The sequence below is a fragment of the Eriocheir sinensis genome, unplaced genomic scaffold, assembly GCF_024679095.1.
Source record: "Eriocheir sinensis breed Jianghai 21 unplaced genomic scaffold, ASM2467909v1 Scaffold109, whole genome shotgun sequence".
Lineage (NCBI taxonomy): Eukaryota > Metazoa > Arthropoda > Malacostraca > Decapoda > Varunidae > Eriocheir > Eriocheir sinensis.
In genome coordinates, this window is record NW_026110396.1 from 187,501 (window position 1) to 215,351 (window position 27,851).

Consider the following 27,851-nt stretch of genomic DNA (forward strand, 5'->3'; position numbering starts at 1 on the left):
CTCTGCGCTCCATGGCCGCGCCGTCAAAGCCCGCGGTCGACGACGTCATCATGTGAACGTTAATATCCTATTATTACGTATATTATTTTTAATAAAGAACAAGATCTCGGCTGTCAGGATTTTGTTGTTGTTAAAAGGCATAACAATCTCCCCTAATAATTGCAGTATATTTTTAAATGTATCATTGTTTGATAAACAACTTAGAATTGCTCTTGACTAAATTTCACCGAAACTAAAAGCTCGTTTCAAAATGTAACGACAGAGCCTAAAGAAAAAATGTTTATTAAGCGTTAGCGATGGGCACTTTTGATAAATATCTATCTTAAAATTTTGTAGAGTGCACATGTGACCACCGATCACCACAACAGTACGATTTCGATAAGATATAATAATTTTCATGTCGCGTTGAGGGGTTGCCAGATGTCGCTTTCTGAACGAAAGTTACTGGACAGTGTGACACTATTCCTTATAGCCGACAGTACAAGAGAGAGAGAGAGAGAGAGAGAGAGAGAGAGAGAGAGAGAGATAAACAGGTGGGTTGTGGGTAGGTATAGTCGGTCCAAATTACCTTGGCCAATTTGCACCGAGAAGCCCCTCCCCCATTCTGGCTAAGCTCCTTCCCCCTTTCACCTGATTGGCTGTTGATGACAGCATAGATTGTATCAAAGACACGTACCAAATATATATGATTGAGATAATCTAGCTTCTTTCATGATAAAAAAATATTCGAAACTTAATTGAATAACAACACTCTACTTAAACAATTAATGACATCACCTGAGAAACAAAGTACAATCAATACGCTCAGCGCAACAGCCACAGATACGAAACTTATTCCTCAATACAATGATTCCTACTTGTATGAAGCTATTGTTGAATATATATATTTTTTATGTGATTATATTTGGTATGTCTATGTGAATGAGCTATGTAGGAAATAATGACGGAAAGTGTGCATTACTTTATAGATAGCCTACTATCATCGCCTTCAGTGCTCGTTTTGCAGGGCCCGTTCTCCCTTGAAAACTTGCAGTATTATGATTGTACTTTGTTTCTTAGGTGATGTCATTGATTGTTTTAGTAGAGTGTCGTTATTCAATTAAGTTTCGAATATTTTTTAATCATGAAAGAAGCTAGATTATCTCAGTCATATATATTTGGTACGTGTCTTTGATACAATCTATGATGTGTCATCAACAGCCAATCAGGTGAAAGGGGGGCAGAGCTTAGCCAGAATGGGGTAGGGGCCTCTCGGTGCAAATTGGCCAAGCTAGTTTGGACCGACTATAGGTAGGGAGACTGTTAATCTGATAATTGGCGGTCGAACTGGCAGGGCCGCACTCACGGAAATTCCAGAATCTGCTACACCTAGTGAAATGCCAGAATTTTTCTTTTACTATACTCCCACACGGCCACTGGGTGTAACGAAACACACGAGAAATTGATCCAGACAAGGAAAGGTTTTGCCGGCGCCGGGGATGAAACCCACGGCTAGCGTAACGGGAGAGCCACTCCTTTACCAGTCGGCCAAAGAGGTACCCCTCTGGCAGAGGGAGCTATGGGAGGCTCACCCATCAGGTTAGTCGTGTCACTACACTAGAACGGACTTCATTCTACGAATATAGTATAGCCTCTGGCTAGCTCAGTGGTAGCATGCGCGCCTGCCATTCTGGTACAAACGCGTAATGTGATCGAGTCCTGCCCAGACCGATAAAATACCACTGAAGGCCAGAGGTTACCGCCCCTGTGAGCAGGGGGTGGGGCGGGTTGAGTCAACCAATGCGACCTTCCTGCGTCAGCAGCCATAGCCAAGGCTGACTTGGGTCTCACGTGGGTGAAGAGGGGCCCTGGCACCTGGGCTACCCCCTCATGTATGTGGTGGGTGTTATAGTATATATTCAGGTATTCATACTGTCTGTCCACTGTCCCTTCGCCTTGTCACTCATTAGCGACCTTTAAACCTTAAAATATGACAAACCTAACTCACCACACTGCCATTTGTGTAGGACAACACGCCATTAGCTGTTGCTGCTAGTGGCGCCACCAAAACAGTAGTGGCAGGGTAGTGTGGTATGACCCGGGAAAGTTTAAAATAAGAAAATACCAAATTGTGTAACAATTTTCATAAACTGCCACCCCTATCATCCTGCTGACCTAGGCTAGCCTAGAAAGCCTATATGGGAAATTCGGCCCTGACAATGGGACAAATGTGTTCTGCTGAGTGAGTAAATGATTTTTATAGTTTAAGAAGGCTTCCTTTACGTTACTATTATCTGGTAGTTGTATTTCTGTTATTTTTTTGCCGGATTTCTATGAAATGATCTCTTTTGAAATTGGGCACCTTTACTTTATTTTCAGCCACTGTTGTGTTGTGTGTGCGCACTAATCTATGATCGCAAAAACTGAGATGTTCAACTGTAACATCACTGACTAGGTTATTTTGGATCTATATAACAAGGTCTAGTATGTTATTTTGTCGAGTTGGTTCAATAACCATTTGGCTTAGGTAATTTTCTTTTAAAAATTCAATCATTCCATGTGACTCGCCTTCTGTACCTGACAGTGTCGCACAGTCGATATGGGGGAGATTAAAGTCTCCTAATATCAGCGAGTCGCTGTTATTAAGTGACTGTCTTAAAACGCTGTACATTTCAACATCTATGAGTGATTGTCCCGGAGGTCTGTAAGTGACACACACACACACACACACACACACACACACAGAGAGAGAGAGAGAGAGAGAGAGAGAGAGAGAGAGAGAGAGAGAGAGAGATGTTTACAATGCTTATTCACACGCACAAAAGTTCAACGTTACTGTGTCTTGGTGTTTTCTCAGTGGGTTGCAAATAGCTTTTGACGTAAAGGGCGACGCCATCACCTCTACGGTTAGCACGATCTTTGTTGAAGAGTCTGTAGCCATCTATGTTGTATTCTGAACTTAAATCAGTATTTATGGTGTCAATGAATGTTTCGGTTATAGCAATTACGTCAAAATTTTCTGTTGAAACAATACATTTCATATCATCAAACTTGTTTCTTATGCGGCGCGCATTGAAACTTAGGACTTCCATGTTATCTTAAGGTATTGTAATAGAGGTGGTGTTACTGGTGGGTTCATGGTTTCGCGTTTGTTGTGTTGCATGCCGTCTATTTACACGGGGGGTGGGGGGTGGAGGGACACAGCCGAGAGTAGTTTTTTGTTGTTGTTGTCGTTAAGGTGCCTTCCGAATCTGGCTGCTCCGATGGGGCACAGGTGTATTCCGTCCCTATGGAAGAGCTCACCCTTGCCGTAGGGATTGTCCCAGTCGTTAAAGAACTCGTCGTCAAGCTCCCTACAAAAAGTCTGTAAGCGGCTGTTGAGGCTGAAAGCCTTAGTGAGGAAATCAAACGCCGCCCAGTTCCGTGGTAGAATTCCTAAAATCATAATGTTACGGGATTTAGACTTGTACGGCTGGATAAGCCTAGGGTACTTGTCCAGCAGTTCCTCAGACCGGGTCCTGCTGACGTCGTTCGTAATCGGGGGACTATTACAGAGAATTCAACCACCTGATGGCGAATCATAAAATCCCCAACAAAGAAAGTGCTTTGCTACTCGTCCTCTTCCAGTATGGCAAATCTGCTGAGGCATTGAGTAGGGTAAATGGCTCTGGTGGCGGGTCTGGCTCCTCATCTCACGGGAGTGAAGCCTGCTGTGTCAGGTGAAGCTCTTCCATTCCCCTGTGGCGAGATATTTTCGGGTGATGGCGGGGCTTGGAAAGCAGGCGCGACGGGTGATGCCCCATCACCCGCAAGTGCGACGATGTTGGCAAGGATAAATTAATTCTTGCAAGGTTTCGACAGTACGTGTTAAGTCAGTAATCTTCTCCCGGCCAGCTGTCAGTCTCTCACTTTGTTCAAGAAGTCTGGTTTCCATCTGCTGTCTCAATAGGCAGATCTTGCCGACGGACAAGTGTCCTGTGAAGAAATTACTTGAGAAGTTCCCAGAGCATGATGAACATTTCTTTTGCCCATCTGGATAAGCAAAAGGGAGCAAGAGAGAGGTTAGTATTTAACGTTGGGTTCGGCAAAGTAGTCACGCACGAGAGAGAGAGAGAGAGAGAGAGAGAGAGAGAGAGAGAGAGAGAGAGAGAGAGAGAGAGAGAGAGAGAGAGAGAAGGGGGGGGGGGGGGATGGAAAGAGAGCAGGGGAGCAAGCGAGAGAGAGAGCGAGAAAGAGGGAAGGAAGGAGGAAGAGGGCGAGAGAGGGAGAGGGGGAGGGTAGAAACGAGAGAGAGAGAGAGAGAGAGAGAGAGAGAGAGAGAGAGAGAGAGAGAGAGAGAGAGAGAGATTTACATAGATTTACATAGAAAATCAGACCACACAGACCCCATGGTCCAGACTAGGTGGTCTGTCCTTAAACCTAAGTGATTTTACATTAATCAGATGGCTCCAAAACGTTGCTTTTCTACTCTAGTTAATATTAAGTTGAAGGAAGTGACGGTCGAGCTTGTTTTTAAAGGAGTCAATCGTGTTACACTGGACCACTGATGGTGGGAGCTTATTCTATTCTCGCACTACAACGTTGGTGAAGAAAAATTTGGTGCAGTCTGAATTTTCTTGTCTACATTTGAGTTTTGTGCCATTGTTCCTAGTTCGCAAAGTGTCATCGATCATAAACAATTTTGTTCTGTCTACATTCGTGAAACCATTAAGTATTTTAAAACATTCGATCAGTTTTCCTCGGAGGCGACGTTTCTCAAGAGAGAGCATGTTAAGGGTGGAAAGCCTTTCTTCGTAGGATTTGTTGCGCAAGGAAGGGATCATTTTTGTTGCTCGACGCTGAACACCTTCTAGTTTAGCAATGTCCTTTGCATGGTGGGGAGACCAAAACTGTACCGCATATTCCAAGTGGGGTCTGACTAAGCTATTGTAGAGCGGAAGTATTACATCTTTATTCTTGAATAAAAAGTTTCTTTTAATGAAGCCCAACATTCTGTTCGCTTTATTTGCTGCATCGATGCATTGATGTGAGAATTTGAGGTTTGACGCGATTTTAATCCCCAGGTCCTTAACGCATTGAACGCTTGTGAGTTTAACGCCGAGTATTTCGTAATCGAACTTCTTATTTTTTGTTCCAACTTGAAGGACCTGGCACTTGTCTACGTTAAAGGGCATCTCCCATTTATCCGACCGAGCTGAAATTTTGTGCAGATCCTCTTGGAGGCTTTGCCTGTCTTCGTCAGTGAGAACCGAGTTACCAATCTTTGTGTCGTCTGCAAATTTACTAATGCGATTATTGAGTCCAACATCCACGTCGTTGATGTAAATAATGAAGAGCACTGGGCCAAGAACCGAGCCCTGAGGGACGCCACTAGTGACCGGCGCCCACTCTGAGTTAAATCCGTCAATCACAACTCTTTGTTGTCTGTTGCTCAACCAATTCGCGATCCATTGGTTTACTTGACCGTCAATGCCTATTTGCTTTAATTTATAAAGTAATTTATGATGTGGGACTTTATCAAACGCTTTCTGGAAATCAAGATAGACTACGTCCACTGATTTGGTTACGTCATAAATTGAGAAGAGATCGTTATAAAAGGTCAGTAGGTTTGACAGGCAGGATCTTTTGTTACGGAAGCCATGTTGTGAATCTCCAATTAATGAGTGGCTTTCGAGGTAACTCACAATTTTGTCTCTAATTATGCTCTCGAGTAGCTTACCTACAATTGAAGTTAGACTAATGGGTCGGTAGTTACCTGGTATTTTTTTGTCTCCTTTCTTAAAAATCGGTGTCACGTTAGCCTTTTTCCAATCCGAAGGGACGATGCCTTGTCGCAAGGACATATTGAATACGGTAGTGAGGGAGGAGAGTATTTCGCTCTTTGTTTCTTTAAGCAGTATAGGATATACTTTGTCGGGTCCGGGACTTTTATTTGTTTTAAGTGAATGGTGAGCTTTAAGGACTTCATCGGTTGTTATTTCAAAATTAGGCAATGCATGCTCGAGATTTACAATAGTACTGGTGTTGGTGGTAGCGAGAGGAAGACTGTTAGTATTAAACACCGAGGAAAAGTAATTGTTTAAGAGGTTTGCAATGTGTTGGCTGTCAGTCACCAGTGCACCGTCGCTGTTTGTTAAAGGTCCAATACCACTTTTGATCGCCTTTCTGTTGTTTATGTAACTGAAGAAAGATTTCGGATTATTTTTACAGTTGGCTGCAATATTTTCTTCATATCTACGCTTTGCCTGACCTACTAGTCTTTTTACTCGTCGCCTGGCATCATTATAAAGTCTAATGTTTTCGGGCGTGCTTTGTTCTTTCTTTAACCTGTAAAACAATTTTCTTTCATTGACTGATTGCTTGATTTCGCTATTAAACCACGGTGGGCTTTTATTAGTGTTAATTCGCTTCTCGCACAAGGGGACGAATGTGTTCTGCTGAGTGAGTAAGTGATTTTTAAAGCTTAGCCAGGCTTCATCTACGTTGCCGTCATCTGATAGTTGTATTTCTGTTAGTTTTTGTCGGATTTCTACGAAGCTCTTTTGAAATTGGGCACCTTTACTTTATTTTCAGTCACTGATGATTGAGCTCTAATGTCGACGCGCACTAATTTATGATCGCAAGAACCGAGGTGTTCACCTACCGTGACACTACTGACTAGGTTATCTTGGGTCGTTATAACAAGGTCGAGTATATTATTTTGTCGAGTTGGCTCAGAAACCATTTGGCTTAGATAATTTTCTTCTAGAAATTCGATCATTCTATGTGACTCGCCTTCTGTACCTGACAGTGTCGCCCAGTCGATATGGGGGAGGTTAAAGTCTCCTAATATCAGTGAGTCGTTGTTATTAAGTGACTGCCTTAAGACGTTGTACACATCAAGGTCGTCATCGAGTGATTGCCCGGGAGGTCTGTAGGTGACAGATATATTTAAATTGATTTTTGCAATGTTTACTCGCACGCACAAATGTTCAACGTTACTGTTCCCGGTGTTTTGTCAGTGGGTTGCAAATAGCTTTTGACATAAAGGGCGACGCCACCGCCTCTACGGTTTACACGATCTTTGTTGAAGAGTCTGTAGCCATCTATGTTGTATTCGGAACTTAAATCAATATTAGTGGTGTCGATAAATGTTTCGGTTATAGCAATTACGTCAAAATTTTCTGTTAAAGCAAGACATCTCAGTTCATCAAATTTGTTTCTTAGGCTACGCGCATTGAAACTAAGGATTTTTAAGTTATCTAGAGGCTTGGTTATAGAGGTGGTGGTACTTGCGGGATCACGGTTACGGGTTTGTTGCGATGCACGGCGTCTATTTACACGGGCGGGGTGGAGGGACGTGGCTGTGACTCGTTTTTTGCTCGGATGACACGTACTGCGTCGTTGAGGAGCCTTCCGAATCTGGCTGCCCGATGGGAGAAAGGTGCAATCCGTCCCTGTGGAAGAGCTCACTTTGTCCATAGAAACTGTCCCATGCGTTCAAGAACTCCACGTCAAGCTCCCTACAAAGAGTCTGTAAGCGGTTGTTTAGGCTGAAGGCCTTACTGAAAAAGTCGCTCTCCGCCCAAGTCCGTGGTAGAACTCCTGAAATCAAAATGTTAGGGGATTTAGACTTATACTGCTGGATGAGCCTACGGTACTTCTCCAGGAGTTCCTCAGACCGGGTCGTGGTGACGTCGTTCGTACCTGTGTGAATAACAAACAGTGAATCATTAGTAGCCTGGGGGGAGATCTCCTCAAGAGCAGCAGTTATATCGTCGATCCCAGCACCAGGATAGCAATAGTTCCGTCTTCGACGAGGAACTCTGCCGCAGAACTCAACGACCTGCTGGCGAATCATGGAGTCACCCACCAGGAAGGTGCTCTCCTGCTCGTCCTCCTCCTCCAGAATGGCAAACCTGTTGAAGCAATGAACAGGATAAATCGCTTGTCTGGCTGGTTTGGCTCCTCCACTCACGACGGTGAAGCCATCATGGGCGGTGCCACTAGCATCCTCCCGTTGCGTGGTGTTGTCCGCTGGTGTCGACGGTACCGCTGAGGGCAAGTGGGCGGTTGGAGAAGGGTTTGGCACCACAGCAACGTTAGCCTGGATGAATTCCTGCAAGGAGGCAACAGTGCCAGAAAGCTCTATTATTTTATTCTGACCTGTTTCCATCTTCTCTTCTTGCTCCTGCAGTCTTGTCTCGAGATACCGCCTGGTGAGAGAAAGCTCTATTATTTTATTCTGGCCTTCTTCCATCTTCTCTTCCTGCTCCTGCAGTCTTGTCTCGAGATGCTGCCTGGAGAGACACAGTCGACAGACAGCAGAACGTCCTGTAAAAAAGTGAGCTGAGAAGCTACCGTTACAAGTACTGCACTTCTTAGGCGCCATCTTAGATGAAATGAAAGAGATAAAAACACAGAGTGAAGGGGATCAAGAAAGGGGGTGGGGTGTGTGAGAGGTAGTTTAGTAAGAGAGAGAGAGAGAGAGAGAGAGAGAGAGAGAGAGAGAGAGAGAGAGAGAGAGAGAGAGAGAGAGAGAGAGAGAATGAGAGCGGGGGAGCAAGCGAGGGGGAGAGCGAGAAAAAGGGAAGGAAGAAGGAAGAGGGCAAGAGAGGGAGAAGGAGAAAGAGAGAGAGAGATGCCTGTTCGTCGATCCGAGGCGGTCTTGGTGTAGGCAAGTGTTTATAGTAGTGCCATCTTTTCTTGGTTCATGCTGCCCCCGGAGCTCATTCTTGAATGACTTGGACGGTTTTCTAGCGTCCGGGTTGATGGGTGGTCTTCAGGACAGCATGTGGGTAGTCTTAGGCCACTTGGCGGTAGCTAAAAAATCCCAGTTGATAGGGGAGGATTCAAACCAGTGTCAACCAGAACGCGGTGAATGCGGGGTCCACATGCTAACCACTCAGCCATCGCCTTCCCATATATATATATATATATATATATATATATATATATATATATATATATATAGATATATATATATATATATATATATATATATATATATATATATATATAAAGACAGCTTTAGGAATTATTATCTACACCGTAATTTGTTCTTGAAAAATATATAACTCCTAATAATATGATGTACCATGAAAACACATATTTGCCTATCTAATTAGTAAGTAATTACAATAATATTACAACTAATTAATATTTCTGGATGGGGTGCTAAAAGCAAGTACCCTAAAATTAGTAAAGTTAGCCCCTAAAAATGCCCTTTTACGCCCGCTGCAATATATGGCTTTACTTGCACATTCTGAAGCTTTACTGAAAAATACTATATCTTTTATTATAGTCTCCTTGGGCATGACGCTGCTTGGCGGCGATGCCACGTGTGGTGCATCGTTGCAGTTTCCATCCTTCCTGTTGCAACCAGACGCCACCAGTCGGGGGCTAACCCCTGTCTGGCGCCGGCTGACCCCGTCAGATGGCGTTGTTATCCCGCTCTATGCCTATTTCTTCAAGTCCCGATCGGCCCCGAATATTTTGAACATGCTAAAAAAATCGACTCGCTTCCCGCGTCCCGCCGTTCGGTGGCGACCCCATGCGCCCACCCATGCCTACCACCGACCATGGCCACGATGCCACACGTTCTGTCCCGTCTTCACTAGTCGGGACGAAACGGGGCCGAACGGGACGCCAAGTCGGCCATGTATGAACCCAGCTTTATTTTCATGGGCGACTTTAATGCAGTTACTGGCACAGAGAGAGATGGCTACGAGTTATGTATTGATCCCCTTGGCTTAGGCACAATAAACGTAAACAGGTCACTCCTTCTGAACTTTGCAAAATTCAATAGGCTGAGGGATTGCTTGTTCCTGATTCCAGAGACGCAACCTTTGCCGTCGGTCTTCGTTTAGCTTTGCAGGCGGTGTGGTAAAAGAGATCGATCACATCCTTGTCAGTACTCTTTGGATGATCCTCTAGAACTTTAGGGTTTTCATGAGTGCTAAGTTCTTTAATACCGACAATTGACTTGTTGCAAAAGTGAGGATACGCATCACGTCCGAAATATTCCCAAAATGCAACCCCCAAGATTCCATCTGAGAAACTAAGGGACTAGGCGTGTACTCAGGAGTACACAGTGTCAGTCTCAAACCGGTCCGAAGTGCTTGGCACTTTGGAGAAACGTGGAGAGTTTTGGGATACCTTTAATTAAACACTAAACTCTCAAAGCTGCCGAGGAGTGCATTGGAGAGCACACAAGGTCTAGGAGTGGCGTTGATTCGACGGAAACACTGGAGAATATACAGGAGAATCGTGCTGTCAGACTGCCTGGTAATTCGAAGCAATACTGTTTTTTTGTCAAGAAGGACTAGAACACTTATAAGAAGAGATAAGGAGAGAAACGTCAGATAACTCGGTGAAGATGTCGAAGGTTCTCTAAATGCTAACGACCTTAGACCTGTCTTTCGAGCTCTAAATCCGTAATATCAACGCAAAGATGTTGAAAGCGTATACTGGTGAAGCCATGATCCTTGGGGCTGGATGCGGTGCTGTCTATCGTGCAGCAGTCCGGTGCCATTCCTCTTGAATGGAAAAGGGGGTTAGTTGCCCGTCTCTGGAAAATGAAAAGGGTCCGACAGGAGAGTAAAAATTGCCATAATAACACACTGCTCAGTGTGCCAGGTAAAGTGTTCGCTCCTCTGCTGTAGATACAAAAAAATATTCTCATATGGTAAAGCTTCAAAGGCCCGAGGAATCCGGATTCGGCAAGTCATTAATTGACCGGATCCTAGCATCGACAGGGGTTGCTCGCAGCCAATGGCGATCTCAAGAAGGCTTTTGTCTCAGTGCATCGTGAGACAGTCTGGGATATTCTGCTGATCCCTGGGACTCCTGTAATGATTATTGACCTGATGACTGGCCTATCCTCTGAGACTGAGTATGCTGTGAAGAGTGTGAAGTTCTGGCTTCTTTTCTGTTAATTCAGGATTGAGGCAGTGGTGCGTCCTTTCTCCATCACATTTCAATACTTGCTTGGACAGGGTATTAGCCAAAGATGTTGATCAAAGGCTTTGCGGAGCATCTGTTGGCGACATCAAGGTCACTGATCTTGTTTATGTTGATGATGCAGTCCTCCTCGTGGAATGAATAGCGGTCCTAGTAATAGCCCTGGAAGTGTTGCATGAGAAGGCGAAGCCTCTGGGACTGAATGTCTCCTGGGCCAAAAACAAGATCCAGTCGTATGGAGGCTTGCATGTTCAGTCTGTCCATGCACGTGGTGAAGATGTCATACAGTCACCAAAAGCTTAACATGCTTTGGTATGTTAAGCATTTGGTGTGTCTCACCAGGAAGTCGCTCGACAGACTGGCCTGTCCCACGGTGTCATGGATTCGTTCAATACGAGTATATGTCGTTGTCGATAGATATGCAGACGGACAAAGGTTTGAAAATTCAAGTTTCTTGTTTCTCCTGTCTTACTGTATAACTTTGAGACATGATCACTGAATAGTGACTTGGAGAGGCGTATTACCAGCTTAATCCGTGAACGCCAACTCCGGTTGCGAACGTAGTGCGCCTCCCGGACGTCGATCCTGTTCACATGGTTGTTGTTGTTTCTGAGGTATGGACGACGAGTGAGTTATGTGAAGCGCCCCAGGGCGTATCATCTCCATTGGTTAGTTAGTAGTGACCAGGTCGCTACAGCGTTTGATATATTGGTATCGAAGAGGACAAACTTTCTTGCGTTTAAACTCACTTCTGTCGGTATACACAAACCGAAATGTTTCACGATTTTCACTATTATAGTATACGACTGTATCTTTGGTATCCTTTGCTGCTGCTGGCTTAGGCGCACTCAGCGGTCTGTGGCTCCAAGAGCAGAAGCTATTAGTGCACTGAGTTTATATTGACGTTGAAATGACTTTGCTTAACCCTTATACGCAATTTGGTGGCTGAGTGGATAGCGTGACGGCGCAGCGTCCAGGACGACACGAGTTCGCGCAAGGTCCGGTGATACAAAGCCGGGATTTTTTTAGTTAACACCGAGTGGCCTAAAATGACCAACACGCTGTCCAGAAACCCATCTATCAACCCGGGCTCTAGATTATCTCTCTAAAAGAGAGGGTCAATGATGAGCTCCGGGGGGGCAGCATGAGCCGAACAAGATGGTGCCACTATAAACACTTGCCTGCGACACAACGGGTTGGAGACCCACCATCAGGCCCTACCATTAAAGCCTACCGGCGCCGTAAGCTGTAAAATAGAAGTATTGTATCAGCACCGTGTGTGATGCATTTGTTGATATTGTACAGTATCTATTGCTGAATGACTGCTTTAGTCCACGGTGTACCACCCTTCCCTGTAATATGTAATATTGTCTTATGCGAGGCGTTAAGATATTTTCCCAGCATTGCTGTTGTTTTATAGTAAAAAAAAAAGCAGCTCAAGGGAAAAACAAATAAAAACAAAATCGCCCACTAAACACCACTCCTGTAAAGAAGTGGAGAAGAGTGGCAAAGAGAAAGAGCATTTTTAGTGGAGAGGTATACTCTTTGCCTGATAAAGGTTTAGTAATAAGTAGGAGGAAATACAAACGAAGAAAGGCTGCTCCATATATTAAAAAATATAAAATAATAAATACTGGTTAATTCTTGCATAAGAGATTTGTACAGAAAAGGGAAAAGTGGAGTAAAATGTCATTTGTAGTGAAGCTCCGAGCGCCATAAGGGGGGAAGGCATACAGTTAGCAAGTTTAGAATAGCAGTCAGCATGAAACTATCGACAGAAGATAGAAAGAGGCTCAAAACTTAGAGGAGAGGAGTTAATGAAACGATGAGCCTTTGATTACAATCGGTCCAAAAGGGCTGTGTGTGTGTGGAGTCCTCAAACATGACATGCATACTTCATGCGCAGGCGGACAAGGCACTTGCATATGGGTAGGCGGTGGCTGAATGGATAGCGTGACGGCGCCGCGTTGAGGATGACGCGAGTTCAATCCCCGCCCGGTGCCACTAAGCTGGGATTTTTCAGCCGCCGCCGAGTGGCTTAAAACTACCCACATGCTGTCCAGAAGACCACCTATCAACCCGGACTCTAGATTCTAGGATTAAAGATGAGCTCCGGGAGGGCAGCATGAGTCAATGCAAGATGGCGCCACTATAAACAGTCGCCTGCGCCAGAACGGGCTGAGCCGACCATCAGGCCCCACCGGGAAAAAGCCTTGGGCCGACCATCAGGATCCACCGGGAAGAAGCCTACCGGTGCAATAGGCCACGACGTAAAAAAGAAAAAGAAAAAAAGTAGTATATGTGAGGGTGAAAATAACTGGTGGAGACGGTACAGCACGCCCAACCTCGAGGAAGCTAATTTATTAAGTCTGGAGATTGTGAAATTTTCAATTAAGATTTTGGGTACATGAAAGACTGAGGATGTTTAGTCCTGAAGAAGGTGACAGTTTAGTGTTATCGAAGAATAGGGTATAGGTGTTTAGAAGATTGTGTTGAGTTGACAGGTGGATAAATTGATTTTTGAGGCATTAAAGGACACTAGATACCTCTTGCCCAATCGAAAATGGTAGGAAGGTCTGAGTAAGCTTTCCGTAGCCTCCAGCCTAGAACCTTGCAATTCCTGTTGGGAGGGTCTTCTGTTAAAAGATGTTAAGTGATGCAGGGTAGATACATCGGCGTACGAGTAGATAGGATAGTTTGCTTTGGAAAAGAAAATAATGAATAACAGAGAGTTGGAGATAGGACAGAGCCTTCGGAACACCACTTTAGATAGGTCTAAAAGAACAGGGACCGTCTAACATAGCAGAGATAGATTGCCAGGTAAGGAGAGTAAAGATAAAAAGTACGGAAAAAGGGATACAGTTTCTAGAATATTTCTTACTGTATAGTAATATTGTGTTATGCAAGACGTTATAGTATTTTTCCAGCGGTTTGTGTGATGCACCGGTTGATGCTGAACAGTAACAGTTACTGTAACCGCTTCAGTACATAGTATGTCATGCTTCTCTGTGATGCCTCATCGTCCTATCATACCCCGTACCATACCTGAACAGTTGAGCAATCTTATGCTTCAGCAAAAGTGGTTATTCAGGAATATTGATTGTTGTTGTAAAATGTAGATGATGAAAGTCGATGAGTCCCACCGCTGACTCCTGAGTGACTCCACTGATGAGGGGAGACCAACGTGATTTCCACCATTGACCCGAACTCTCCTTCCCACCGCCTGGACGGGCTTTGATCCTTTACCGGCAGCTTAAAAGTCTAGTGAAAGGCTGTTGAGGCATCTTTCTACATCCTTCACCAAAATCGTCATGCATCTCTCTCGTGTTCGGTGACCTTTCCCTCTGCTTGTTGTCTTGTAATAGGTTAATTAGTCATCATATTTTCTCCTTTCCTTCCCTACCCTATGGTTGTATGATTGCTTTCCAGTAACATCTAAACCTCTTAAATAAATAATAAGACAATGTATATTCTTACAGATAACCAAACGTCCTTGGCACCAACCAGCAGCCACTGGCAGGAGATGGCGGCCTTCCCGCCAAGTGTATGTTTCCGCTTGAAGTTGTTGCGTGTCCTGGAGACAGCCGGCCAGCAGGTGTTGACATATACCCTCCGGTGCGGGACACCCGGCAAGAATCCTAAAGACACTTTCATCGAGTACCTTGACAAGCTTCCTGGCACCTCGACGGCCAAATACAAGAACACTAAGCATAAAGGAAAGTGTTTTGATAAGACTCAGAAGGATTTGATCAGGAATGATGCTTCATGTAGCAAATTTGATATTAGCTTGCTCTGGAAAGCGATCACAGAGGGATGTGAAGGATGGGATGATCCTGCTAACCACCAGGCTCAGTCTCTGATCAAGAAGATAAAGGACACAAGAAATGAAGTGGTGCATGGAGCACAGAAAGACATGGATGAAACAGAATTCCTAAAAAAAATTGATGAGCTTCAAGATGACTTCATTAAAACTTTAGAAGCCACGAAGGTGAAGTATAACACTGATGGGGTCGAATGTGACAGGAAGAAGAACGAAATTAAAAAAATAGTCAACGACATCAGGGACGAAAAGCTTAGCGAGGATGAAATACTGAGACGATCAGTGGGTGATCTACTACCACATTTCCGGAAGGAGGCTGATGAAGAACTCAAACAAAAACTTAGCAGTGCCAAGCTCCTTGACCCACTTTACTTTCTCAGCGGCCAAGAAAATCACTGGGTTGAAGTTCAGGATATATTTTCAGATATTGTAATTCAAGAAGAAAAAAATGAAAAGAAGAATATCGATCATTTGAAGCTACTAACTCTCTCCCAGGGTAGAAGTACACCATCATCGCCACATATCATACTAGTAGAGGAGATGCCGGCAGTGGAAAACCACCCTCCTTACATATATTCTTTCTGAGTACTTAAAGGAGAAGAGTGGTCGCCGCATGGAGGGGCTGGACTATTACCACCTTATCTTATGGGTCGTATGTCGAACAGAGAGCAGTCCCACCTTTGAGGGTTTGTTGATGAGGCTCCTGGCAGAAACCCACTCCAGGTATGGCAGCCTAGTAATGCCTTTATTGAAGCGCACCAGCGTCCTTATCATCATCGATGCACTCGATGAGATGAACGATGCCTCACACCTCCTCGTCAGAGATATCCTGAACCAATGTGAATACTGTCCCGAATTCACTTTACTTGCAACATCCCGTCCAGAAGCCATACAAACTATGAAGGCAAATACGCCCAAAACCTACAAACTTTCCCACCTCAAGCTTGAGGGCATTTCTGTTGATAAGAGGACGGAGTTAGCAGTACGACACTACCGCTGGCTGTGTGTCAATATCCCTGGAGACGAGCCCCTTCTGAGGCAGGTGATGGAAGAGGTAGCCTGGAGGCAGATCTTTCGACTGCCTCTTAATATTCTCTTCTTTGTTACTTTTTTCTATATCGAGCCTCAAAAACTGACGACCACCATAACCCAGACCAAGCTGTATCAGAAGATCCTGGACTGGTGTGTGGAGAAGTTGCGGCACAGACTGGCTGGTAGTCCAAAAGTACCCAAAGAACCTCTCCTCGGGATAAGAATTAAACATTTTTTGTTGAAGTGCTATAAAATTGCCTTGAATGGGATCATTCACAGCAAAATATATCTCAGTGATGATGATATAATACAACTGACAGATTTCTGTGAGGCAAAGGACCTGCCAGTGCAGGACACATTAGCGGCCTTCTACTCTCTGCGGCAAGCAGAGGTGGGTGGGGTGAGGACAGCACAGTACCACGCTCCACACAAAGGCCTGCAAGATTTTTTCGCAGCCTGGCACATTCATGAACGCCTCAACAACAACTACAAAGCGGGAGACATCCGCCACCTACTTGACTCCACAGCAGGACAAAACTTACAGCTTTTTACTCTAAATAACACGTTGTCTCATCTACTTGGATTGTTGAGCTATCACGGTAATCCCAATGTCACGGCGGTAGAGGAAACCGTGGACTTGTTACAAGAGTCTGGAATGAGAACGGAAATCTGGATGTATGTGTTGGCGGACACTGAGGTCAATATCAACGCCATTCGAAGAGTAGCACACCATATAAACGGTGATCATAATAAAGGTCTGTTTGTAGATGACAGTACACTGCACATCGCTACTGATCTTTTGCCTCACATCCATCGTAAGAATGTCTTCATAACGCTGAAGAGGGATCAAAGTGGGATAGAAACCTTGTCCTCAGGCCTTAGTCACAATGTCTTAATCAACTTAACGTTGAAGCACCACTTTCAACATCCTCGCCCAGACACTTCCTCCTTTCCCCTGCTGCAAAAACTTCCCAGGTGAGCCTAAATCTCTATCTGTCTATTTGCCACTTCACCTCCATGCCTATCTATTTGTATATGTCCATCTGTCTATCAATTACTTATCGATCAATTACGTCTCTCTCTCTCTCTCTCTCTCTCTCTCTCTCTCTCTCTCTCTCTCTCTCTCTCTCTCTCTCTCTCTCTCTCTCTCATCCGTTTGCTTGTGTCGGTTGCTGTCGGTGTTCTGTAATCGTTCGTGTTTTGCGTATTTTGTGAGTGTTGCCGTTGCGAGAGACTACTTCTCGTGTCTCGCCGTGAATTATTCGTATTCCTACACATAGACGGCCGTGACCACAGATATGCACTTTTACAGAAATGACCTGAACTACTTCATGGGCCACCTGGACGCTGATCACTTGACGCTACTCCCAAAAGGCCTCTGGGCTCTAGCCTTGGTGGTGGCGGGAGATGGCCACGCGCAGAGCCTGCTGCCGGCCCTGGAACATATCCGCGTCCTTCTCCCTAACTTACGTCTTTTGGGTGAGTCTTCAGTTATGTTGTATGATCAATAATGGTAGTGGTGGCATTGGTGATAGTGGAATTTGTAGCGATAATGTTGGTGCTGCAATGTAGGTGTTGGTGGTGGTGGCGATGGAGATAATGTTGGTGGTGGCAGTGGTTGGGGGTAGGGGTAGTGTTAATAGTGGTAGTAGCCGTTCTGGTGGTGGTACTGGTGATGATAATGGTGGTGGTGGCAGTGGTGGTCGTGTTAGAGTGATAAAGGTGGTGGTGGTGGTGGTGGTGATGCAAAATAAGTTTTTATTGTTTGTGGTGATGGTGGTAATAGGGAAATGATTTCGGTATTTGCAGTCTTGCTGGTGGTGATAATGGTGGTGGTGGATATGAAGTTGGTATTGGTAATAATGTTGGTGATGGCAGTGTTGTTGTTGGTGGTGGCAATCATAATGGTGCTGGACGTGGTAGTGATAATGGTGGAAATGGCAGTAGTGATAATAATGGTCGTGGTGATGGTGATATTAGTAATAAAGGGGAAGGTGGCAGAGGTTGTGGTGTTGCTGTTGGTGGTGGTGGTAATGATAATGGTCGTTGTGGTAGTTAATTTTTTTTAGATGATGCCGGTAGGCTATTCTGAGGGGTCTCTTTGGCGACCCAAGCCCATAAGTGGCGCAGGATAATTTTATTTAGAGTGACTGCCGTGATATATGACTTTTGCTTGGCCTGTGCTATCCTCGGTGCTCCATTTGAAGAAAGTCGCTGAAGTTCGAGTTGATTGAAGGTCTAGGCAGCATGTGGGTGATCTTCCGCCACTCGGCGATGGTTTGTAAAATCATCGTGTTTCGGCGGAACTCAATCTATGTCCATGGGCTCACCACGCCCACACTCTGAAAATTCGGCCACCGCCTCTCGAAATTTAATAATGGTGGTGGTTGTTATGTTGATAGTGGTGCTGATAGCGATAATGGTTGTGTTGATGGTAGTGGTAGTGGTGGTATTGATAATAGTTGTGGTGCCGGTAGTGGTGGTTGTTGTGGGGGTTATTGGTAGTAATTAAGATTGGAGCTATGAGTGGCGTTGTTGTAGGCGGTAGTGATAATGTTGGTTGTGGCAGTATTGATTGTGGTAATGATATGATGACAGTAGTGGTGGTAGTTGTGATGGTATTGGTGGCAATGATGGTTAAGGTTGGTGGTAGTCATTATTTCGGTGGTGTCAGTGGTGGTGGTACTAAGAATAGTTGCTGGTGGTGGTGGCATTAATGGTGGTGCTTGTGATAATGGTGGTGGTGTTAGTGAAAATGGGAGGGATAGCCGATGTGGTGGTGGTAGTGATAAGGGTTGGGTCGCTGATTATAGTGGTGCTGTTGGTGGTGGTGGTTGTGGTGGTGTTGGTGGTGGGGGTGGTGATGGTGGTGGTGGTGTGTTGGTGTGTGTGGTTGTGGGTGTGGGGGTGTGGGTGGTGGTGGTTGTGGTGGTGGTTGTGGTGGTTGTGGTTGTGGTGGTGATGGTGGTGGCCGTGGTGGTGATGGTGGTGGCCGTGGTGGTGGTGGTTGTGGTGCAAGTGGTTGTGGTGGTGATGGTGGTGGCCGTGGTGGTGATGGTGGTGGCCGTGGTGGTGATGGTGGTGGCCGTGGTGGTGATGGTGGTGGTGCAAGTGGTTGTGGTGGTGATGGTGGTGGTTGTGGTGGTGATGGTGGTGGCCGTGGTGGTGATGGTGGTGGCCGTGGTGGTGGTGGTTGTGGTGCAAGTGGTTGTGGTGGTGATGGTGGTGGTTGTGGTGGTGATGGTGGTGGTTGTGGTGGTGATGGTGGTGGCCGTGGTGGTGATGGTGGTGGCCGTGGTGGTGGTGATAATGGTGGCGGGGGCCATTGCGTTGGTTGTGGTGATGGTGATGGGTGGTAATTATAGCAGTGGCAGTGGTTGTGGTAGTGGTGATAATGGTTATGGGAGTGGTGGCAGTGGTGCTGGTGGTAGTAGTGATCATAGTGGTGTTAACGGTAGTAGTGATCATGTTCTTTTCGTTGCTCTTGTTATTGGTGGCGTGGTCGTGGCAGTGATAGTTGTGGTGGTGATGGTATTGATAATGGTGATTGTGGTGGTAGTGCTTGTGTTGGTGGTGGTGATGAAAGTAGTCTTAGTGCTAAATGTGGTAAAGATGGTGATGGTGATGGGGGGGGGGGTGAATGTGGTGGTGGTGGTGTTAGTGGTTGGGTAGTGGGGGTGTTAGTGGTTGGGTAACGGTAGTGTTAGTGATAATGGTGATGTTAGTGGCAGTGGTAGTTATGGAATATGGTAATGGTGGTGGTGATGGTAATGATAGGTGATGATGACAGTGACAGTGGCGCTGATGGTAGTGGCGGTAGTATTTATGGAGATGGTGGCAGCAATGGTAGGGATGTTATGCTAGTTGGGATAATGATGGTGGTGGCAGTGTTGGAAAGAATGGTTGCAATGGTGGAGGTTGGGGTGATGGTGGTTTCGGTAATGGTGGTGGTAGTGAGGACGGTGGCGGTGGTGATTGTGATAGTGATAGCGGTGGTGGTAGTAGAGGTAACATTCTAGACCTCTTCCTTACCTCAAACCCTTCTGCTTATTCTGTCAAACTGTTCTCTCCGTTGGGCTCCTCCGATCACAATCTTATTTCTGCATCCTGTCCTATCGCTCCTGTACACTCTCTGGACCCACCGAAGAGGCGATGCTTCTGGCATTTTGGTTCAGCTCGGTGGGACGACCTGAGGATGTACTTTTCCGATTTCCCGTGGAATGATTACTGCTTCCAGGATAGAGACCTCTCTGTGTGTGCTCAACGCATCACAGAGGTGATTGTCTCTGGAATGGAGGCATACATTCCTCGTTCTTTCTCTACTCCTCACGCTAAAAAGCCATAGTTTAATCACGCTTGTTCTCGTGCTGTCAATGATAGAGAGGCAGCTCACAAAAGGTACCAGAGCCTTCAAACTAATGCTAATTATGAACTTTACATTTCTGCCCGGAATCGTGCCAAATCTATTCTCCGACTAACCAAAAACTCTTTAATTAATAGAAAATGCCAAAACCTTGCTTTCTCTAACTCTTCCCGTGACTTCTGGCATCTAGCCAAAAACATCTCCTCTAACTTCACTTCTTCATCTTTCCCTCCACTCCTCAGTCTTGCCGTCTCATCTATCTCTAAGGGTGAACTCTTCTCTCAAACTTTTTCTAAAAACTTCACTCTGGACGATTCTGGGCTTATTCCTCCTCATCCCCCCTCTGACTCCTTTATGCCTGTTATAAAGATTCTTCAAAATTATATTTTCTATGCCCTCTCTGGCCTCAATCCTCAGAAGGCTTATGGATCTGATGGAGTGCCTCCTATTGTCCTTAAAAACTGTGCCTCCGTGCTGTCACCCTGCCTGGTCAAACTCTTTCGCCTCTGTCTGTCAACATCTACCTTTCCTTCCTGCTGGAAGTATGCCTTTGTACAGCCTGTGCCTAAGAAGGGTGACCGTTCCAATCCCTCAAACTACCGTCCTATAGATTTACTTTCTTGTCTATCTAAAGCTTTTGAATTAATCCTTAACCGGAAGATTCAAAAGCACCTTTCCACTTCTGACCTTCTATCTGATCGCCAGTATGGGTTCCGCAAGGGGCGTTCTACTGGTGATCTCCTAGCCTTCCTAACTGACTCTTAGTCATCCTCTCTTAGCCGTTTCGGTGAAACCTTTGCTATTGCGCTGGACATATCAAAAGCTTTTGATAGGGTCTGGCACAAATCTTTGCTTTCCAAACTACCCTCCTACGGTTTATATCCTTCTCTCTGTACCTTTATCTCCAGTTTCCTTTCTGACCGTTTTATTTCTGCTGTGGTAGACGGTCACTGCTCTTCCCCTAAACCTATTAACAGTGGTGTCCCCCAGGGTTCTGTCCTATCTCCCACTCTCTGTTGTTCATTGCTGATCTTCTTTCCAAAACGAACTGTCCTATCCATTCCTACGCCGATGGTTCCACTCTGCATTACTCAACTTCTTTTAATAGAAGACCCACCCAACAGGAACTTAACGACTCAAGGCTGGAGGCTGCAGAACGCTTAGCCTCAGCCCTTACTATTATTTCCGATTGGGGCAAGAGGAACCTGGTGTCCTTCAACGCCTCTAAAACACAGTTTCTCCACCTATCTACTCGACACAATCTTCCAAACAACTATCCCCTATTCTTTGACAACACCCAGCTATCACCTTCCTCAACACTAAACATCCTCGGTCTATCCTCAACTCAAAATCTCAACTGGAAACTTCATATCTCATCTTTTACTAAATCAGCTTCCTCTAGGCTGGGCGTTCTGTACCGTCTCCGCCAGTTCTTCTCCCCCGCACAGTTGCTGTCCATTTACAGGGGCCTTGTCCGCCCTCGTATGGAGTATGTATCTCATGTGTGGAGGGGGGTCCCCTCACACAGCTCTCCTTGACAGAGTGGAATCAAAGGCTTTTCGTCTCATCAGCTCTCCTCCTCATACTGATAGTCTTCTACCTCTCAAATTCCGCCGTCATGTTGCCTCTCTTTCTATCTTCTATCGATATTTTCATGCTGACTGCTCTTCTGAACTTGCTAACTGCATGCCTCCCCTCCTCCTGCGGCCTCGCTGCACAAGACTTTCTACTCATTCTCATCCCTTTACTGTCCAAACCCCTTATGCAAGAGTTAACCAGCATCTTCACTCTTTCATCCCTCACGCTGGTAAACTCTAGAACAATTTTCCTTCATCTGTGTTTCCTCCTGCCTATGACTTGAACTATTTCAAGAGGAGGGTATCAGGACACCTCTCCTCCCGAAATTGACCTTTGATTTTGAACACTCCTTTAACCTCTGTTCTGGAGCAGTAAGTAGCGGGCCTCTTTTTCATTTTTTTCATTACGCCCTTGAACTGTCTCCGTAGCTGTAAAAAAAAAAGTAGTAGTGGTGGTGGCAACGATAATGGTAGTTATGGTAATGGTGGCTTGGGTGGCGGTGATGGTGGTGACACACAATAATTGGTTGCAGATCTCCACGTCCCCGTGTCTGCAGTGAGCACTGATTCTCTTACTGCGCTCCCATATGATGTGCATGATGTAAACCTTCGTTTGTCCGGCGTGGACAACGAGAAGATGAAGGCAGCCGTGGATGTCGCCAGAGCTCTTCATCCCAGGCAGGGAAGGTGAGTGTGTGACTAGAAGCGTTTTAAAATTAGACTGCGTCTGCTAATTCTCCCCGATCACAGTAGTAATGATATTGATAAATATAATAATAATAATAATAATATAATTATTAATGATTATAAAATGTAGTGATGATGATTATGATAATAATAATAATAATAATAATAATAATAATAATAATAATAATAATAATAATAATAATGATAATAACATTAATACAAATAATAAAAATAATAATAATAGTAACAATGATGATGATAAAACTATCAGTAACAATACCAGTAACACTATAGGCTATATACTTAGTATCTGTATGAAACTCAACATCCTTGTAGTTACAAGAGGCGAGTGGCATCTTCCTTGGAGAAATAAAAACACAAAGCAACAATAATGCTGGAAATATAAGAATTTACCTTAAAGAAACATTAATTCATCATCTCTAATATTGAATTTAGTTTCTCTGACAAGAAAATAAACACATACTCGGACATACAAAAAAAAAAAGTGTAAATTATTAACATGGGAAAACAAACTTATAATGAGAAATCTCCTTGGTCTCGACAGTGAGGTAGAGAAGCAGCAGTGTCGGGCTCTCCTTCTCTGTACCCTCGATGACATAATGGCAGGACAGCTAGGTGTGAAATACACCTGCCTATCTAAAATGTGGGAATTGGATTCCTCTCTCTCTCTCTCTCTCTCTCTCTCTCTCTCTCTCTCTCTCTCTCTCTCTCTCTCTCTCTCTCTCTCTCTTCGGTGGCCGAAGTGATAGCGTACTGGACCCACATTCGCCGCGTGATGGACGACGCGGGTTCGAATCCTCACGCTACCACTCGGAATTTTCAGTCACCGCCGAGTGGCTTAAAACTACCCACATGCTGTCCTGAAGACCACCCATCAACCCGGACTCTAGAGGAAGCCGTCCAAGCGAATCAAGAACGAGTTCCGGGGGGCAGCATGAGCCAATGCAAGATGGCGCCACTATAAACACTCGCCTGCGCCAGAACGGGCTGGGCCGACCATCAGGCCCCACCTGGAAGAAGCCTTGGGCCGACCATCAGGCCCCACCGGGAAGATGCCTACCGGCGCAATAGGCAACAACGTAAAAAAAATAAAAAAAAAATAAAAACACACACACACACTTCAAGCGGAATGTATTTCTGTATAATATGTTTGTGTTCCTAATTTCATGATCCTTTAATAAATATTAGTGTCTTTTACACACACACACACACACACACACACACACACACACACACATGAAGACACAAAGGCGGTGGCTGGGTGTTTAGCGTGCTAGCCCCGAATCTTAGAGGACGCGGGTTCGATTCCAGCCCGCCGCCACAGCTAGGGGTTTTCAGTCACCGCCGAGTGGCCTAAGGCCACATATCAACCCGGAATCTGACATAAGTTTGTAAGACTTACTTACCACGTTATGGAAATTCACTCCCACCAGTGTAAAATAATGGGTTTTTGTGATGGCCATAAATTCTCTGAAAAGTTTTTCACTTGTTACATATATATCTGTTACATCGTCTGTAGAATAAACTAATCATCCTTTTTTTTTCACAGAAAAGGAGACAGTTCAAGGGCGTGAAAATAATTGTAAACAATAATGAAAAAATAAGCCCGCTACTTACTGCTCGTGCCCACGACCTTGACTCTTCTGAATTGTCCACCATCTGGCTAAGACTTCATTGTCATTCTATTACTAATTACATCTGTGCTGTTTATCTCCCACCTAACTCTACTATGTTAAATTCTTTGACTATTTGAACTCTAAAGTGGAGCACATCTTGACGCACTCTCCCTTCGCTGAAATCTCCATCTTGGGAGATCTCAATGTTCACCACCAGCATTGGCTTTCGTCATCTTTCACTGACCAGCCTGGTGAACAAGCCTACAACTTTGCTCTCCTCAACGACCTAGAGCAGTTGGTTCAGCGCCCTACACTTATTCCCGATCGTCTTGGAGACAGGCCCAACATTCTAGACCTCTTCCTTACCTCTAATCCTTTTGCTTACTCTGTCAAACTGTTCTCTCCGTTGAGCTCCTCCGATCATAACCTTATTTCTGTATCCTGTCCTATCGCTCCAGTTCATCCTCTGGACCCACCGAAGAGGCGATGCCCCTGGCATTTTGCTTCAGCTCGGTGGGACGCCCTGAGGATGTACTTTTCCGACTTCCCGTGGAATGATTACTGCTTCCAGGAGAGGGACTCCTCTGTGTGTCCCCAGCGCATCACAGAGGTGATTGTCTCTGGAATGGAGGCATACATTCCACGTTCTTTCTCTACTCCTCATGCTAAAAAGCCTTGGTTTAATCATGCTTGTTCTCGTGCTATTAAATATAGAGAGGCAGCTCACAAAAGGTACCAGAGCCTTCGCACTCCTACTAATCATGAACTTTACATTTCACCCCGGAATCGTGCCAAATCTATTCTCCGATTTACCAAAACCTCTTCCATCAATAGAAAATGTCAACACCTTGCTTTTTTCTAATTCTTCCCGTGACTTCTGGCACCTAGCGAAAAATATCTCCTTCAATTTCACTTCTTCCTCTTTCCCTCCTCTCCTTAACCCTGACGGCAGCACTGCCGTCTCATCTATCTCTAAGGCTGAACTCTTCGCTCAGACTTTCTGTAAGAACTCCACCCTGGACGATTCTGGGCATATTCCTCTTACTCATCCCCCTGTGACTCCTTTATGCCTGTTATTAAGATTCTTCCTAATGATATTTTCTATGCCCTCTCTGGCCTCGACTCTTAGAAGGCTTATGGACCTGATGGAGTGCCTCCTATTGTCCTTAAAAACTGTGCTTCCGTGCTGACACCCTGCCTGGTCAAACTCTTTCGTCTCTGCCTATCAACATCTACCTTTCCTTCTTGCTGGAAGTCTGCTTTTGTACAGCCTGTGCCTAAGAAGGGTGACCGTTCCAATTCCTCAAACTACCGCCTTATAGTTTCCTTTCTTGTCTATCTAAATTTTTTTAATCAATCCTTAACCGAAGATTCAAAAGCACCTTTCCACTTCTAACCTTCTATCTGACCGCCAGTATGGGTTCCGCAGGGGGCCTTCTACTGGCGATCTTCTTGCTCTCTTAACTGACTCTTGGTCATCCTCTCTTAGCCGTTTCGGTGAAACCCTCTCTGTTGCGCTAGACATATCGAAAGCCTTTCCTTTCCGGACGTTCTATCTCTGCGGTGGTAGACGGTCACTGTTCTTCCCCTAAACCTATCAACAGTGGTGTTCCACAGGGCTCTGTCCTATCACCCACTCTCTTCATGTTTTTCATCTTCTTTCCATAACAAACTGTCCTGTTCACTCATACGCCGACGACTTCCCTCTGCATTATTCAACTTCTTTCAATAGAAGGCCATCCCAACAGGAAGTACACGACTCAAGACTGGAGGCTGCAGAACGCTTAACCTCAGCCCTTGCTATCATTTCCGATTGGGGTAGAAGGAACCTTGTGTCCTTCAATTCCTCAAAAACTCAATTTCTCCACCTATCAACTCGACACAATCTTCCAAACACCTATCCCTTATTCATCGACAACACTCAGCTGTCACCTTCTTCAGCACTAAATATCCTTGGTCTATCCTTAACACAAAATCTCAACTGGAAACTTCACATCTCGTCTCTCGCTAAATCAGCTTCCTCGAGGTTGAGCTTTCTGTATCGTCTCCGCCAGTTCTTCTCCCCCGCGCAGTTGTTATCCATATACAGGGGCCTTGTCCGCCCTCGTATGGAGTATGCATCTTACGTGTGGATGTGGCTCCATTCACACAGCTCTTCTGGACAGAGTGGAGTCTAAGGCTCTTCGTCTCATCAGCTCTCCTCCTCCTACTGATAGTTTTCTACCTCTTAAATTCCGTCGCGATGTTGCCTCTCTTGCTATCTTCTATCGCTGTTTTCACGCTGACTGCTCTTCTGAACTTGCTAACAGCATACCTCCCCCCCTCCCGCGGCCCCGCTGCACACGACTTTCTACTCATACTCATCCCTATACTGTCCAAACCCCTTATCATTTCCGATTGGGGTAGAAGGAACCTTGTGTCCTTCAATGCCTCAAAAACTCAATTTCTCCACCTATCAACTCGACACAATCTTCCAAACACCTATCCCCTATTCTTTGACAACACCCAGCTATCACCTTCTTCAACAGTAAACATTCTAGGCCTATCCTTAACTCAAAATCTCAACCGGAAACTTCATATCTCATCTCTTACTAAATCAGCTTCCTCTAGGCTGGGCGTTCTGTACCGTCTCCGCCAGTTCTTCTCCCCCGCTCAGTTGCTATCCATTTACAGGAGCCTTGTCCGCCCTCGTATGGAGTATGCATCTCATGTGTGTGGGGGGTCCACTCACACAGCTCTCCTTGACAGAGTGGAGTCAAAGGCTCTTCGTCTCATCAGCTCTCCTCATACTGATAGTCTTCTACCTCTCAAATTCCGCCGCCATGTTGCCTCTCCTTCTATCTTCTATCGATATTTTCATGGTGACTGCTCTTCTGAACTTGCTAACTGCATGCCTTCCCCCCTCCCGCGGCCCCGCTGCACACGACTTTCTACTCATGCTCATCCCTATACTGTCCAAACCCCTTATGCAAGAGTCAACCAGCATCTTCACTTTTTCATCCCTCACGCTGGTAAACTCTGGAACAATCTTCCTTCATCTGTATTTCCTCCTGCCTACGACTTGAACTCTCTCAAGAGGAGGGTATCAGGACACCTCTCCTCCCGAAATTGACCTCTCTTTCGGCCACCTCTTCTGATTCTTTTTTGTAGGAGCAGCGAGTAGCGGGCTTTTTTTTTTATTATTGTTTATTTTTTTGTGCCCTTGAGCTGTCTCCTTTGTTGTAAAAAAAAAAAAAACAATTGTGCGGGGGAGAAGAACTGGCGGAGACGATACAGAACGCCCACCCTCGAGGAAGCTGATTTAGTGAGAGAGGAGATGTGAAGTTTCCAGTTAAGCTACTGAGTTAAGGATAAACCGAGGATATTTAGTGTTGAAGAAGGTGACAGCTGAGTGTTGTCGAAGAATAGGGGATAGGTGTTTGGAAGATTGTGTCGAGTTGAGAGGTGGAGAAATTGAGTTTTTGAGGCATTGAAGGACACAAGGTTCCTTCAACCCCAATGGGAAGTGATAGCAAGGTCTGAGGTTAAGCGTTCTGCAGCCTCCAGTCTGGAGTCATGTACTTCCAGTTTGGATGGTCTTCTATTGAAAGAAGTTGAATAATGCAGAGTGGAATCGTCGGCGTATGAGTGGAGAGGAGTTTGTTATGGAAAGAAGATCATTGATGAATAACAGGAAGAGAGTGGGTGATAGGACAGAGCCCTGTGGAGCACCACTGTTAATAGGTTTAGGGGAAGAACAGTGACCGTCTACCACCGCAGAAATAGAACGGCCGGAAAGGAAACTGGAGTTAAGGAACAGAGAGAGGGATATAATC

The 27,851-nt window shown here is 45.3% G+C and overlaps 2 protein-coding genes across 2 annotated transcripts in view; both read left to right on the top strand.

Moving 5' to 3' along the window:
- The window catches only part of LOC126989196 (uncharacterized), a gene marked incomplete at its 3' end in the record, with an annotated part of 41,972 nt that extends 26,680 nt beyond the window's left edge, over positions 1 to 15,292 (top strand). Inside the window, exon 2 of the mRNA XM_050847781.1 lies at positions 14,400 to 15,292. Within this exon, the coding sequence (XP_050703738.1) occupies positions 14,444 to 15,292 (849 nt within the window). The remainder of the gene's footprint in view (positions 1 to 14,399) is intronic.
- A 7-nt stretch (positions 15,293 to 15,299) lies between these two features.
- LOC126989182 (uncharacterized) lies at positions 15,300 to 23,524 on the top strand. The gene is made up of 4 exons (XM_050847730.1): positions 15,300 to 16,747; positions 17,085 to 17,251; positions 22,246 to 22,399; positions 23,244 to 23,524. Exons 1-4 carry the CDS (start codon positions 15,354 to 15,356, stop codon positions 23,260 to 23,262), a joined length of 1,734 nt encoding a protein of 577 aa, XP_050703687.1. The 5' UTR covers positions 15,300 to 15,353; the 3' UTR covers positions 23,263 to 23,524.
- The last annotated feature ends 4,327 nt before the right edge of the window (positions 23,525 to 27,851 follow it).

What these genes read in the sequence shown, in the direction of transcription:
- LOC126989182 (XM_050847730.1), top strand. Translation starts at nt 15,354, where the DNA reads ATGGAGGGGCTGGACTATTACCACCTTATCTTATGGGTCGTATGTCGA. An exon ending in CTGCTGCAAAAACTTCCCAG is followed by an intron (nt 16,748 to 17,084) that starts GTGAGCCTAAAT and finishes GCACTTTTACAG; the next exon opens with AAATGACCTGAACTACTTCA. An exon ending in CCCTAACTTACGTCTTTTGG is followed by an intron (nt 17,252 to 22,245) that starts GTGAGTCTTCAG and finishes AATTGGTTGCAG; the next exon opens with ATCTCCACGTCCCCGTGTCT.